The 15,147-nt window shown below is 35.4% G+C and overlaps 1 protein-coding gene across 6 annotated transcripts in view; it reads right to left on the bottom strand.

The window, feature by feature from the left end:
- LOC109539529 (protein phosphatase Slingshot) overlaps window positions 1-15,147 on the bottom strand; it is an 82,586-nt gene that overhangs the window by 40,485 nt on the left and 26,954 nt on the right. For 5 of the 6 annotated variants that reach the window (XR_007281564.1, XR_007281563.1, XM_019907314.2 and 2 more), the window contains exon 3: window positions 1,401-1,635. Coding sequence is in view for 4 of the 6 variants with exons in the window: in XM_019907314.2 (XP_019762873.2) it covers window positions 1,401-1,635 (235 nt within the window). In the remaining 2 variants the exon portion in view is untranslated. Of the gene's footprint in view, window positions 1-1,400; window positions 1,636-6,203; window positions 6,432-15,147 lie in introns of those variants that run through there. The other variant, XM_019907315.2, reaches the window with a different exon arrangement.

The raw sequence follows: 15,147 nt of genomic DNA, 5'->3' as shown, positions 1-15,147 counted from the left end.
AATTCTCTTAGCATTATTTAAGGAAATATATAAATTGTACATGGATCTGAGATTTYATATTAATATGTATTAAAGAATTCCAAGCAACAATGTCATTGTCGAAAAAGCATAMTCTTTGAAAAAACTTACACTTAAGTAATACCCATTTTAGGCTTTAAATCAACTAAAGTTTGRACTAAAAAAGCACAAGMTACCAACACTAGCAATTCGGAGATAATATTTSAAAGTGTTGAAATGAGACATYCTGTACATAATATATAAAACATACAAAAATTTTWATAATTCGAAAATTATCCAATGGATTGACAGCATTGTCTTAATTATCATAAATCATCTATCGATTAAACAATTAGTACGGATATCGTTTCACACGTGCGATATTTCAACATTTTATCATTGATGTGACTTATGCACCTTCAAGCCGATTAGTGAGTTTATTCAGTCGATAAACCTATGAAGCAATAGCCATTTACATAATGTGAATGAGTGTAAAACCTCTTATACAAGTGACAAATACATATATACGATACAGAGACGCAGCGAGAGCTGGGCAAGGGGGGGCATCGTGCCCTGGGCGCTACTCACAAAGGGGCGCCATAAAAATTCTGGGTCGAATTGGGGGCGCTAGAAATGGGAATGGGGGCGCTAGAAAGGTATTGTGCCCCGGGCGCGAGTTAAGCTTGCTACGATAGAGATTTTGCCCCAACAATACAAAGCAGCAAACAAACTCTCAAGTTTCAAGACTGCTAAAAAAAAGTATTCAATTTAAACAGAAATACCAACTGACGTCAAATGACCACTTTATTAAATCCAAACTTAGACTAGAGGTTTTTACGAATCAGCCCTGGCAAAAAAACAGAATATACTGAAGACAGTGAGTACCTAAGCATGCAACTCTGATTGTGAGCATTAAAACCTATGGGAAAACGAGCCGTTCGAACGAGCTGTTGCAACAGCTGCTTGCATCCCTGACATTTGCGATCATAGACGGTTCGATTTATGCACATCCCAAGAGAAAGGTGTGGATAATCCGTAATAAAGTGCATCGTGGCGAATTTATGGACCTCATTAACCAACATGAACGCACGCAATGCTATTGTACCATGCCCTACCTTCAACCAACCATACCTCAAGCTGGATACATTTTTATGACCAACAATGGATGTTGCATCAAAACAAACAGGATTTTGTGGCCATTGCCTGAACCTGATGAGTTTTTCAGGATTTGTGACGTTTCGCAAGCAGGATGGGCCGACATTTTCAGACGTGGTTTGCTCAAAAGATCAACTGTGTCTGAACATGCAAACCACTCCTATTTACTCGCAAATAGAAGGGGTTTGGTTGCATACAAAATCACCAGTTTCGATGGAGGGCACTGGCATTAAAAGTTCTGGACTCACCATTTTAAGTGTTTCTTCTGGTCGTAGTAGGTAAAACATGGACTGCAAGTGTCGCTGAATGGCGCTACTGGCCTGGCCGCCCCCAACTGCACCACATGGCAGTGCCGCCCCCGATCCAGATTCGGCAGTCGCAACATTGGACCCGACCGCAACATGTTGCTGAAGTTGAGCGGTTGCGTCTGCATCCGGTAGTACCAGCGCAGTGCCTTTGCCCGCAAAGTAACATTCGCTGAGACTGAAACAAGCAAAATTTGCCTAAAAATCCGTACTTAGAATCAGTATTAAAACATGTAGTAGGTACTAACTAATACAAAAAGCTCCAAGGTAATGCCATTAAAACGGTTAATTTTCCAGCGGTTTAAGCAAGTAAAACGGCTTTACGAAAGCATCCATTTTACGACCTCCATATATAAATTTTAATATTGTGTCAGCTTTAATAATAGACTTTGGTTTTGGCATTAGAAAGTAGTCATGCAACTCGTCAAGTTTGGATCCTGTTTGAATAGTGAAAAGCACTACGAGATTTGGTAATATCATTGGTTGGTTGGCGCGCTAGCTTTAGGATTGTAACTAATAATCAACAAGTCTTAGGAACTGCTCCTAACAAACGGCTTCTCAGCATGAAAAAAAATCTTCATACAGGTTCTCAATATGAAATTGGCTAATTAATGACGTACTGTGTAAATACCCGCATACACGATTTTAAGTCAATAACTACGCGGCAATGAAAGACAAAAGCATTATTTATAAAAATCCTATATACATATGGAATCCTGTTTGCAATTCAGGTGCTAATTTCGAAACTTGGCTAATTTCCTAATCCTAACCGAGGCCCAGTTAATTAATTGGAAAGTGAATAAGTGATACATCGACTTGATGGAGCAATAACGATGTTCGAAGTTGCCAATTGAATAAGCAGCGCACTTGAATTTCATGGAGAATAATTTGCTTCAGCCCAGTATCAAAATGTTTGCTCCTCGAATTAAAAAATATATAAGGTGGGTTTTTCTTTAGTATAAATGACAATATGTTGAAAATTATTACATAAAAAATGGGGGAAGATAACTGAAAGTATACTACTATCTAGCAAATACACCCCAGTCACCCCAACTATTTTTTAAGAACTTCAGTAACTCCGACCCCAAAACTACCTTGTGAGCGATTAAATTCAATGCAGGCATACAAAGGATATTCACATTCCTCAATAAAAATGTAAAAATGGGGTATTTATGTTTTTTCTGTCTCTTATTTGAGTCACATATTCGATCGAAATATTCGATAATTTCGCATATTCGATACTCAATCGAAACATTTGTGCGGTTTGTAGATGCTTCGGAATATTTCGCCTGCGACATCCTACCTACAATAAGAAGTTAATGCAGAAACTTGGAAAAAAAGGTGCTGTGGAGAATACAAAGAGAAATCTACCTAAGATGAGCTTATTCAAATCGAAGTTCTTCTGGCAATTTGCCCAAAAATCCATCACTTTCAAGTATCTCAATTGTCAGAACAGTAAGTTTAGTGTAATTACACAGAATGCATACATATAAAATTAATCTTCAACAGGAATTCAATGAAGATGATCCAGATTTGATTACTAAACCAATCAACTACTATTTCACAGTTTTATATGAATTCATTCAGTAATTAAAACCTTCGCGTTATGAGAGAAGAAAACACTCAATTTGGACAAAACCTTAATGTTTGAGCCGGAATCCTTGGAGAAACCATCATCATGGAGCCTTCGTTTATTGATGGTAATTTCAATGATGAAATCTACCGTGACCTTTTAGAAAATGATATTGACCTATTGCTAATTGATCAGCCCGAGAATCAACAAGACGAGAATGGCGAATTACAACTGGACGACAATTTACTAAGATTTCACAGAATGGAGCACAGCCACATTTTCTAGCCCGTCAATGATTAGATATCAATTACCAAGGAAAATAGATTGATATAAGAGGATCGATACAATGGCCTCTTAGGTCTCCCGATCTTACGCCCTGCGTTTTTTCTAGTGGGGGCACTGGAAATATGATGTCGTCAAAACAAAACCAGAAACAATTGAATAGTGAAGACAGCGAATTATCATCAAAACAAACTAGACATTTCGACCACCTAGAGAAAAAATGATTAATATTGAGCGCAACATTTATGCATGGATTCAATTGCATTAAAACTATACATTTTATTATTTATTCCTGATTTGAAATAAGTTAATTCTACGTCTAGGCGTCTTACTGATATATTTTTACATTTTAGGCATTTAGGGACGCTTTTGTGATACCAATAAACACCTTTTCGATGAGATATCGCAACCATACCCTTACACCCTCAATTATCTTCCCCCGTCACGTTATAGTAGACGAGTTTTTCCATTTTTTGCTGCGACTTTTCAACTTTCAAAAAACAATATAAAACATAAAAACATAAAGTCCATCGTACAGTTAGTTTACCTATAGACCGAATTTGTTAACTGGTTGAGTTTTAGATTATTAGATGGTTTTGGCAAAAGCATCAATGTTTAGGTAATTATAAAAAAAACCTTATAAATCCAATATTTTAATCGTAATTAATATGAAAATGAACAGCATTAAAATGTATTCTAAATAACATTTAAAAATGCTTCTCGGTCCATACACGTAATAAAAACGGTACAAAATTGTCATTAATCCTTTAAACTGAGGACTCCTGAGAGAGAAACGGAAAAATAACCGAATTGATAAACGCAATATTGTCAGAACACATTAGTTGGGCAAAGAAGCATCTAATATTTGGATAATTCAAATCACAGCGTTATGGCGAATTTGCCTATCTAAGCAGTTCCCAAAGGTGGTCGGTGTGATGATCTGATGGGTTTAGATCCGGAGGCAGCAATGTCCATTTCAAAACTCTAATTTATGTCGCACGAAAGTCAAATATAAAAAAATATGTGAGCTTGTTATTCTCAAACGACTAATACACAACAACCTAATCAATAGATCGGGGTTTTCATTGTTTCTGTATTCTTGACATTCTAATTAACTGTTATTACAAAATTCAGTTTTTACATGCAGTTAGAGTAAGAGCATGTGCTTAAAAAACGTGAACAGGTCGATTTGCAAAACTGCATATTCAAACGCAGCCAATAATTCATGCGGCGAAAAAGTTATATTTAGGAATTGTGAATTATTGGAATTTTGATTGAAAAAATTTAGAACACTTCTTTTTCCAAATTGAACTAATTAAAGTGGACTAATTTACGTTTCGAATTTCCGAAAAATAATTTTTAACATTTTCTATGCACATTTAGAAGGGTGCTATCTCATATGCGACTAGACAAATTTTCGATCAGGCAAACTGGATTAAATCCTCATATTTTGACTGCAGGAATCTGAATAATTGATTAAGCGTTTAAAACACTTGCGTCCGAGTAATTGTTCAATACGTCTCACCCCTCCTACAATTTTGGAAAAATGTAAAAAAAACAATTGGCTGGTTACCAACATTGAGGCAATAAATTGGCTGTGGACTGACTTGGGCGCTTTGGATTTTTTATATACAGAAATGAGCTTAAAAAGGTGACTTTTGAAAACACTATAAAAGAATTCATTCTGCAAATCCTGAATAATTGTGCCAACATTTCTCAAAACCATCCTACGACGTATGAAATCACAAGACATTACCGGCTGTGCACCAAACAAAATGATTCGATTATTGCAACACTTCCATATTAAAATTGTACAATGAAGCTCTGTTCACTTCGCAAATTCAACTGTTAACAAAACATTTAGTTTAATTACAATGTGATAGGTTTGTGGCATATTGAAATGAAAATGCCATTAGGAAAAGGCTGTTTTCGACCACATTTCGTTCTTTGAAGTTGCAATTTTCCCATAAGAAAACAGGCCACGCTAACTTATTTTACTTTTGAAACACCTTCTATCATGCCGATGCTGCACGGACAAAAGTCAATACTTTTAACATTTAGCAACCAGTTTCCAAATTTTGCCTTCTGCTGGAGATTGCTGGTTGACATTATCAAAATAGAACAGACAATTAACAAATGCTAACCTAACCAAAAAAAAAATTCTGAAACTAACCCAAATACCTACAAAATAGGGGTAAGAAAAAATATAGATTTGCACAACCGGTCGTCGATGTGATAGACAAAGTGGACGTGATGATTTTCTTATGAAAAAGCAGTGAATTTCAATAAATGAGAAGTGGTGAAAAAACATCACCAAAATAAGTTATTAGTAAGTCAGCAGATATTTAACGTCAAACTTGAGAGAGATTGAAACTGAAGCAAAAAACATAATATATAGAAGATGATGTATTTACAACAAATCCAAAGACAAATGCCTACTCTTTATAGACGCAACTTTAAAACATCTACATATATTTAAGAAGATATCAACTAAGAAAAGACTTTGGCAAAAACGCGTTGTAAAATAAAAAAGTCATTTGAACGCTAAACACGAGTAAAAATAAACTCAAAATATGCTTGCTTGCAGTTTAAACGCGCAGAAAAATAGCCCCAAATTATTGGTTTATAGAGGTCGTCATAAATTTTTGGGGTCATATTGGCTCCACTCTGGGTCAGACCGAATCGACTTCGGGGACACATAAATGCCCGAATTCTTATACCCAATATGGGCATGTGACCAACCGGAACAGAAAAACGAGAATTCAAAGAACTGTTTTTACAGGCACGCCATATAAGAGCGACACGTTCATATTGACTTAATTTGCCTTATTTGACGCTTTTGGGCAGTTAACACTGTTAACAGCAAGAAAATCACCAAATATTGTCATTACCTGCCGACATTGACGGCAAACTCCGAGGACACCCAAAAATAGTTGGGAATGGTGAACCACAAACAGTCGCCAATTGAAAAAAATCTTTCAATCACCACCAAACTAACACTCCTAAGCAAACCAAGCCGAAAACAATGAGAAACATGAGTAAACACGTAATAAGCTAAACCGGCCCCGAATGAAACTGAAACGTTACCGTGAAGAAATTGAAGCGAACTGAGAGGAAACAAAACGGAATTGACCAGTTTTACGAATGTATGTCCACTATCGTCGGTTATTAACGCGAATTTTTTTTGTATGCGAGCGTGGGCGATCCTGACGCGACTAAGGTTACGTAGAATTCCCGAGTTTGCAGCCAACACGAGGAAAAATCGCACATGCACAATCACAAACAAAAATGGCAATAATTGACTAAAAACAAATAAACATCTGCTGAATACAGTTTATAGTTAGTAGAGAAAATCCTTTGTTAACGCCCTTACAAGTTCTGTATGTCCCCTTGGAAACAACCACCTATCTACGACCAACTGCACAAAAGGTCTTCAACTTTCGAAAGAACCATCCAACTACAAAACGAAAGTTACAATGAAAAACCTTTTGTAAAAGGGCAGGCGCTATTAAATGTCTTGCCATCAATGCTTTTGAAGGCCCAGCGATTTTATCTAAGGGGAGAAATTTTTTATTTCGATCGTTGATCGATCCTACAAACTAGCTAAGATCTAAGAAGTGCATGCCTGTGGTAACAGTCTAGACAAAACTGCCGTTTGCAAATTTCATCGTACGCTTTGCATAGCAATTGCCTCTTGGCAAGGTGAGCTTTGCGAATTTCTTGAGAAAACCGAACAAAACCATCGAGTGGCTGGGGATTTGCAGCCTATTGAGATGTTTAAGATTGATGACTTAGATTTCACAGAACACCTGTAACAAAACGGATTATACAAAAGCATTTTCAAACCTAATAGTATTCTAAACCTACTTGTGGGTCGTTTTTCGCGAACGATTCATCGTTGGAGTCATGGTTGGTGTATCGTTAAAATTTAATTTGGTTACTGTCTTTGAAAGAACTAAATTCACTACCTGAATTTCAATCATTGCCAAAATAGTGCAAATGCTCGTGTAATAATTGCTTTCAACATCTTCAGTTTCGAAAATGTTGGGCCGATTTCCACATTTTTACATTACACTTTTCTAGAGGTTTTATTCGCAAACCTATAAAGTTGATTTAATAATGGGCACTTAAAAGTGCCCTTAAAACTTACTGAAACTAAAAAAAGGACTTATTTATGGGTGAATTAGCCCAAAAACTTTTCACACAAGTTTTACAAGTTTCTATCAACGATACCAATTGCCAAAGTGCGGATTTCCATAATCGGTAAAGGGAGCTTTGGTTTATGACTGGTTCGAATTTCGTCTCATTGAAGACAACGATTTTAATACGAAAATGCCGTTTTGAAAATCAAATTTTTTGATAACCATCCAAGTATCAGACAGCAAACTTCAATAATGAATAAAGAAGCTTCCGCTATGTCTACAGCGCGTCTGCTTTGATGGTCAAAGTTTTTCATAAAAATTGTTTTCTGTAGTATCGTAAAAATTTTACCAAAAAAAAAGTATTTTTAAATACAATTTTTTATGAAACTTGCTGTTGATTTGTTCCTACTCATATTTTAATAAAGCTTCCCCGCCAATCAGCTTTGGACAAATTCGTAAATGTTTTAAATTACCAGAAAAGAATCAAAGAGCAGAAGAGCAAGACATTTTTCCTTAATAATTGTTAGGTCAGTCGTCTCACTTTGTGCTAAAAAATGACGCACCCCCAATTTCATTATGCGCTTTCGGGACACCCTGGATATTTCCTTGTTCCAGTTTGGTACTATTAGAGCGAAAACTCCCTGCTTGTTTAATTCCCAATTAAAAAAAAATTCTCATTTCTTCACTTTTCTATACAAAACATGATTTGTTAATAAGCAAGTCAAATGTCGAAACTAAGATTTCAAGAAATTAATAAAAAAGTTAAACTTCGGAGTGAAGCAAAGTTAGATTCATTTGAAAAAACGGTTCCTTCATAATTAATTCAGAAACTTTAGAAATGCCCAACGATTGATTCAATTTCGGACCAAAAACTAATTTTCAAGCAAAGTTATTAAAACGTGGATTTTAATATTTAATAAAGGAATCTTAAGCTTGTTAATAGAGTAAATTTAGCTTTACTCGGCTATTGCAAGCCAATTAATTTAGAAAATTAGGAATTTTTGGAACTGCTTTCCACAAATTTTAGAAAGTTCCCATTAATTCTCTTTTTACTCCAAAAATATATTTTCGAACAACCAAAGCAAATATTAAAACGCAAATTTCAATCATTAACAAAGAAAACTTAAGCTTGTTAATACTGTGAATTTAGTTCCATTCGAAGAAACCGTTCCTTCATAAATAAATCTGGAACTCTTGTCAAAGATGCCCATAAAAACACATTGATTATCCGCTCAGCCAAAATTTATATCCAATACAGATAAAAAGATCCGGATGGCAGTTTTACCCTTAAAACATGGTTGTTGCGATGTGAACGAACCTCAAAAGGCGATTAACCGTAAACAGACACCAAAAAACTGAAAATGTGCATTCTTGACACAGGGGCCTATTAAAATTCCACGTCGCAGGAACAATAGTGAGACCGTTCCTTCAGAGAACAGTTTGATTTTATTGTCACGACCGGACAAGGCCATGGCGATCGAAGGACGAAAAACTTACTGCAGTAAAATGCACCAATTTGGTCCGGAGCAGAAGAAGAAAAAGAAAATCAAATGCTAAACTGATTGGATCAAGCGACAAAAGGTATTCTTCAGCTCAAAAGAAAAGTTGCATACGTTTAACAATTCTAGTGTTTTTTCGTTAACAACTTTTTTTTAAATTTAGCGCGTTAACACAGAAACAGCTAGCCAAACATTGACACCCTCATTGAATCCCAACACAAAGTAGATGTAAACAACACATCAGGGTACTTGAAACGAAAAAAAACACCGGAAAGCTAATTTACCGTTGGTCAGGTGAACGACCACCATGGTGAGACCGTTGATTGGTGAATGAAGATGGTAGATGGTAGATGGTCGCTGGGCAATGGCATTGCATACTTTTGCATTTTTTAAATGGGTATGTTGACCTGATAAGTAGCAACAAATAAAACCTGGGAAAATTATTTATTGCCATATTCGCAGCTTGGCCATCAAGAGTTCAGCTCACTTTATTTACACATTTTCCACTGTAGGTATGCAATTTTCCATAACATTTATTTAAATAAAATGAGATCGAGACAATATACGTCCAATTATTATTATTTTTTCAACTTAAACAAAAACCGCACAAACGAAACAATTTCTCATGTTTTCAACAATGTAATATGACACAAAGAAATGAATGGTTTCCTCGAACTGAAAGCCTGACCACTAAAAACTTTAAGGCACATTAAAACTAGTTATTTAACAAAAGTACACCAAAACAATCCAAGAATGGGCGGCATTACCGCATAATGGACGATCATTTCCAAAGAGATAATAACTGTAGAAGCCAAAGAGAAATTTAACAAGAATTGCGAGTCAAACGTGTAAGTATAGAAAGCAAATGCTTGGCCCTTCTATCAGCTCCCGACTGAGCAACCAAATAAACCAGTAGCTCCATACTGAAGAAATTTTGATTGTATCTAAATAAAAAGTTATCGACCAAACAAAATTTCGTTCGTGTGGCGCCCCATTTACTGGGTTTTGTTCCTACAGCATGTTTTTCTGCTCATTTATTATTCATGACGGGAAAACAGAATAAATTCGTTAAGAAAAACGCGTTTACTTCACTTTCCTTTCACATTAATTGAAATAGCATTTTTTGAAAACAGCATGAATGTTTCTCACATCTAATCCAAAAATAAGTTTTTTCACACGAAACAGGCGTACTTAATAGTTGCGTATGCTGGTAATTCTAAAATTAGCTTCAGAGTTGTTGCAGATTTATTCGATACTAAATAATTAACTTGTAACATATCGTGGACTAAACGAACACTCTTGTATTGCGTGCAATAGATTAAGCACGATTGAAAAACAGAAGCAAATGCAAAATTCAGAGCAGTCTGATCAAAACTAAATCCGCAACTTCAGACGACAGAACAACATCCACTTCCTTATTGTCCGGCTAATTAACCATTAGAATAATTTTAGCCTCAAGTTACCTTTGCAGCCGGACTCTTCCTGTTATTACCAAGAGCCGTTATTACAACCTTGTCCATTGCACTATGCGTTGCATCTAATAAATGCACTCTTTCAAGTGGATGTAGTCCGACAGGTAAATGGCACATGGACTTCGAAAAAACGACCAAGAGAAACGAAGTGTCTGCGATATTAAGCAGCACGATGATATTGAAAAAAAATGTTATTATTAATTTTCTTTTCAAATAAAACCATACATCAGCTTGTTAAAAGGCTGTCGGGCCGTGGGCTGCTAAATCGGAATAAAACTCCAATAACACGATGAAAATCTGGTAATTGTTAGCTGTTGAGTACTTAATGAAGGCAAGCTAATTAAAAACGAGATAATATAAAACAAGGACAAACCAATGGGGACCGGATTATTTCTCTCCTCATCTGAAATAACTTTAAAGAAATTATTCATGTTCCTAATCAGCTCTAGTTCGACCAATTTCCACTTTTGCAACGAAAAATTTAAATAATTAGAATTTTGTGAAAAATTTTGCAAGTTTTTTGCAGTTTTTTTGCACCGCTAAGTAGAACCTTGGTTGATTTCACTTCTTGCCAATTTAGTGGGAATATTTGTCGCTTAAGTCGCTAACTGCACGATAATTCCGATCAAAAACTATCCAGCACTTTTTTGGTTTAAAATGGCAAAAGTCTACTTTAAAGTGAAAAGTACAAAATAATTGCCTTAAAGCAACGCAAGAAAATTTTCGTCCATACAATTGAATTTCGAACAATAAATAAAGCTAAAATTGAAACTGTTCGTTGGGGTGCAAAGTGATATGAATTGCCATCACTTTTGGGAAAACGCTCTTTATTTTAGGTGTTTTGAAAATATTTACATCTTGTATACAAATGTGTGCAAAATTAATGCTAGTTTTGCAATACTTTATCGAAAAACAGTCAACGTCGTTGCTAAAAATGAAATGGTTATCAAGTTCATATAATTAGTAGATTAGATAATTTTAAAAATAATAAAACATCAGTTGATGCTTTGGTTAAAGTTAAGTAAAAACGCCGAATTGTCAATAGATTTATAAAGCTCAAAGGTCTTTTTATAAAAAGAAGCTAATTCCCAAACAGCTGGATTCAAAATGGGAAACGCGTTTTCCTATAACTTGACACCTTTTTCGGGTGGATTTTAAGGCATTCATGATGTGTAGGGGTTGTATTTCAGCAAGGGCCTCATAAGTATTTAAAGTTGGTCTTGGGTTAAAATGACTCTTTGATAAATTTTAATTTTCAACATTTCCAAAGAAAAATGTTTTAGATCTGAAGATGGTAGATTATTCAGCAATCATTATAAAGAAGCTTATGCATAAAACATTTGTTCTGTATCTTTTTGAACTAAGGAAATATAGGGTTATTTTAAAATTTACAAATTGTTTATTTTTTTCTCTATCTCTTAGGCAAGTTAAAGTTTTCAAACTTTGATTTCACCATTTTAAGTTTGACCTAATAAAACCTAATAAGACCTAAATAAGAAGAGCACTAAGGCCTGTAGGTATTACTTTTTACATAAAAAAAACACGAAACAAAACTCAATGCAAGCAGACTTTAGAAATGACGATGACCGTCAACATGAAAACATTAAACGCATGAAAAAACAAGTGAACTTTAGGCATCAAAGGTTTCTGATTTACGTATTTGATATCTCGAGATATGCTAGTCTCCGATACCCCAGGATTGGTTCCAAGCAACCCGATAATTAACCAAAGACAGTTTAGCTCTAGAGACGGTAGTTCTCTGTCAAGAAGCCAAAAGATCGGCATAAAAATCTCAATTTTGGAATCCTTATCACTCTAATCACTAAGGCTGGAGGAGACAATCGATCACTTCTGAAAATCCCCAACCAGTCCAATCCTCAAACCAAGACTGCGGAAGATCTGCTGCAAGCAAGAAAGCACAAAGGAACCGGAAGAACTATTTATCTCTAATTTATTACAGGTACAATTACCAGACTGACTATGGTAGCCCTAAACCAAAAGCGAGATCGCTTTTCTGGTTCGAAAAAGTGTTCAGTTCACAATTCACTACTACTGGACAACAACGAGACAGAAAATCGACAATAAATATTTTCGAGAAACGAGCTGCACGGGAATTTGCAATAAATAATACAGGGTGATGGCAAAATTGAATAAGTGACCAAATTAAAACGTTACAAGAACTACATAACAAAATAAGCAACAAGACATAGGCAGGCAGGTGCGACACAGGCAAATATTCTGGAGCAAACACATAAATAAACAGAATAGAAAAAAGCAGACTCGTTAAAAATGTATAAGTAAATAAACCTGCAAGAAGACAAAACGGGAAAAAGTTGTTGTAACTAACACATACTTTACACATCAGAAAAATAGAAGAAAAAAACAAACTGAATTCTAACAATGACTCAGACTCTGTTCCTTCCGCATTGCTTTGATGATTGAGAATGATTGTTCCAGCAGCAATCGAAACGTCAGAAATTTGAATGAAATGATCTGCTTTGCCATATACAAAGTGAAATCCTTCATTCCTTTACCAAGCATATAATTAAAAAGCATTATGTGTTCAAGCCACAGAAATAAAAAATGGAAAAACATCCAAGAGCCATTTTCCGAACGAAGAAACCAATTGCAGCAGGCCATTGCCCTGAGTCGCGTGGTTTTAATGAGGGACAGGCAAAGTTTTCAATATGATAAGCCATAATGACCCATTGCGGGCTGTTATTAGAGAGCATTTTGTATAATATGGCGCCACAATGTCAACCCACAACAACGTGGGCAGTTCGTACACATACACGCACCTATCGACTATTTAAATTTAGAATTTGCTTCAACAAAAGTATCCAGTCGGTTGTGAATCAAACGAAAGTTGGCTTCGGCAATAAATTGTAAAAATATGCCGGTTCTACAACACAAACACAAGCAAACAAATCAATATCCATGCCAGTTCAATGAACGGAAACGATGTGCAACCAATTGCACTAACCTACGATGACCTGCCCAGATAAGGTCTCAAAATCAATTCCGAATTTGATAAGCGCCGTTACTATTCACTATTTATTCAAATGTTGAATTGAAATTTAAATTCGACCGGTTTTTGCTTGACCGAAATGGTCACGCGTTGTGTAACAGTTATGTTCGTAGCCCAGTGTGGTTTTTCGCCAGGTCACTTAACTTCTTAAGGATATTGGAACCAGTACTTGTTTTTAGCTAAATATGGAATATTTCGAAATATCTAGGCTAAAATGGAAGCAAAGTGATTACCACTCAAATGGTAATCGAGCATCGATTAAATAGAAAATCACAAACTCGTCGTTTGATAAAAACGTAACTTTTTCGAACCGATTTGATGAAATTCCTGCAATTTCATCAAAAATATGTCCATTGTTTCACTGTCTGGTTGGCAATGCAACCAGATGTCGCAAATCCCGACAAAAGAAGGTGAAAGCGCTCAGTGTTATAACTGTTGTATTTTTTTCGTTGTTGGTTTGCATTTGTCATAAATTACAAGTGTCGTTAACGCAGTAACTAGAGTGTGATTGAAACAGTTGTCGAGTCGTGCGGTTTACCGGCTCGTTTTGTTTGCATTCGATTATTTGTACCTGATGACGAAAGAATGAAATTTGTTTGCCCGCATGTAGGAATTACTAGCAATTTATTTTTTAACCAGTTTCTCGATGACTTACCTAGAAAATGACAAATAGCTCAACAGTGCATCCATTGCGCAAACAAAGCAAGTCAATTGTTTTCAAAGTTCAACAACGATTTCGCACATTTCTTGCAACTTTTATCGCGACTGAACTGCGCTTCCATGTTGACAAGTTCACGAATAACATACAACTTATTTACATTGGATAATTGCGCTGTAACAATTCTGTTTGGATCGAGCTTTATTACGGATTGTCTATTTAATAGTCTACAATGGCTTAATGGGTTTTGCAAAGACGCATGTTAAATATTAACTAAGTGGTGTGAATATTGCATGGGAAGGAACAGTAGAGATGAGCAGAATGTTAAAATAATCGGCCAGCAAACACGTGGAGCGGAACAAAAATATCGAGAAAAACGAAACTTCTTTAAAATAGATATCAACTTGCAGTGAATAAATCTGCTAAAGCACTTTTTCGAAAGAAGCCAGTTAGTTGATGCAAGAAATTATATTAAAATGTTACCACTAACAAAAGTCGCATTAAACAAATAGACAATGTCTACAAAAAACAGTTTAAAGACAAGAGGAAAATTAACAGAGTAAACTCAAAAACAAAAAATTCACTGAACACAATAGACGCATAAATTATAACTTATTTTTTAATAAATCAGGACTCCTTCAACCCAAACTAATGATTAATGCAGAATTTAAACTAATTGAAACATTAGAGTGCATTAAAGAAGACGTAAGAAAAGCTAAGAAAACAGCCAGATATAGAGAAAACGCAGAAGAAATCACAAATTATAAATTATTCAATTGTACAAAAAGAACAGCAATTTGATGCTGAAAGCTAAATATTACAAAATTGGAAAACGATTTATCAAAAATCCAAACAAAGCAGTTAACTCCCACTTGGCAACAAAATTGATTTTGCGACAAATTAAACCACACAATTTTCTGATTAATAAATGGACAACCAGGCCCGACACAATCAAAAACAAAAAATAAGAAACAACCTACGAAAGACAATAACATAAGTGAAATCGAACGAAAAATTCGAGTTTATGCAGACAACG

Source organism: Dendroctonus ponderosae, unplaced genomic scaffold (genome assembly GCF_020466585.1).
Source record: "Dendroctonus ponderosae isolate FM_Combo_2020 unplaced genomic scaffold, Dpon_F_20191213v2 Dpon_F_20191213_5, whole genome shotgun sequence".
Taxonomy (NCBI): domain Eukaryota; kingdom Metazoa; phylum Arthropoda; class Insecta; order Coleoptera; family Curculionidae; genus Dendroctonus; species Dendroctonus ponderosae.
The sequence above is the reverse complement of the archived record's forward strand: the minus strand, read 5'-3'. Positions and strand labels throughout refer to the sequence as shown.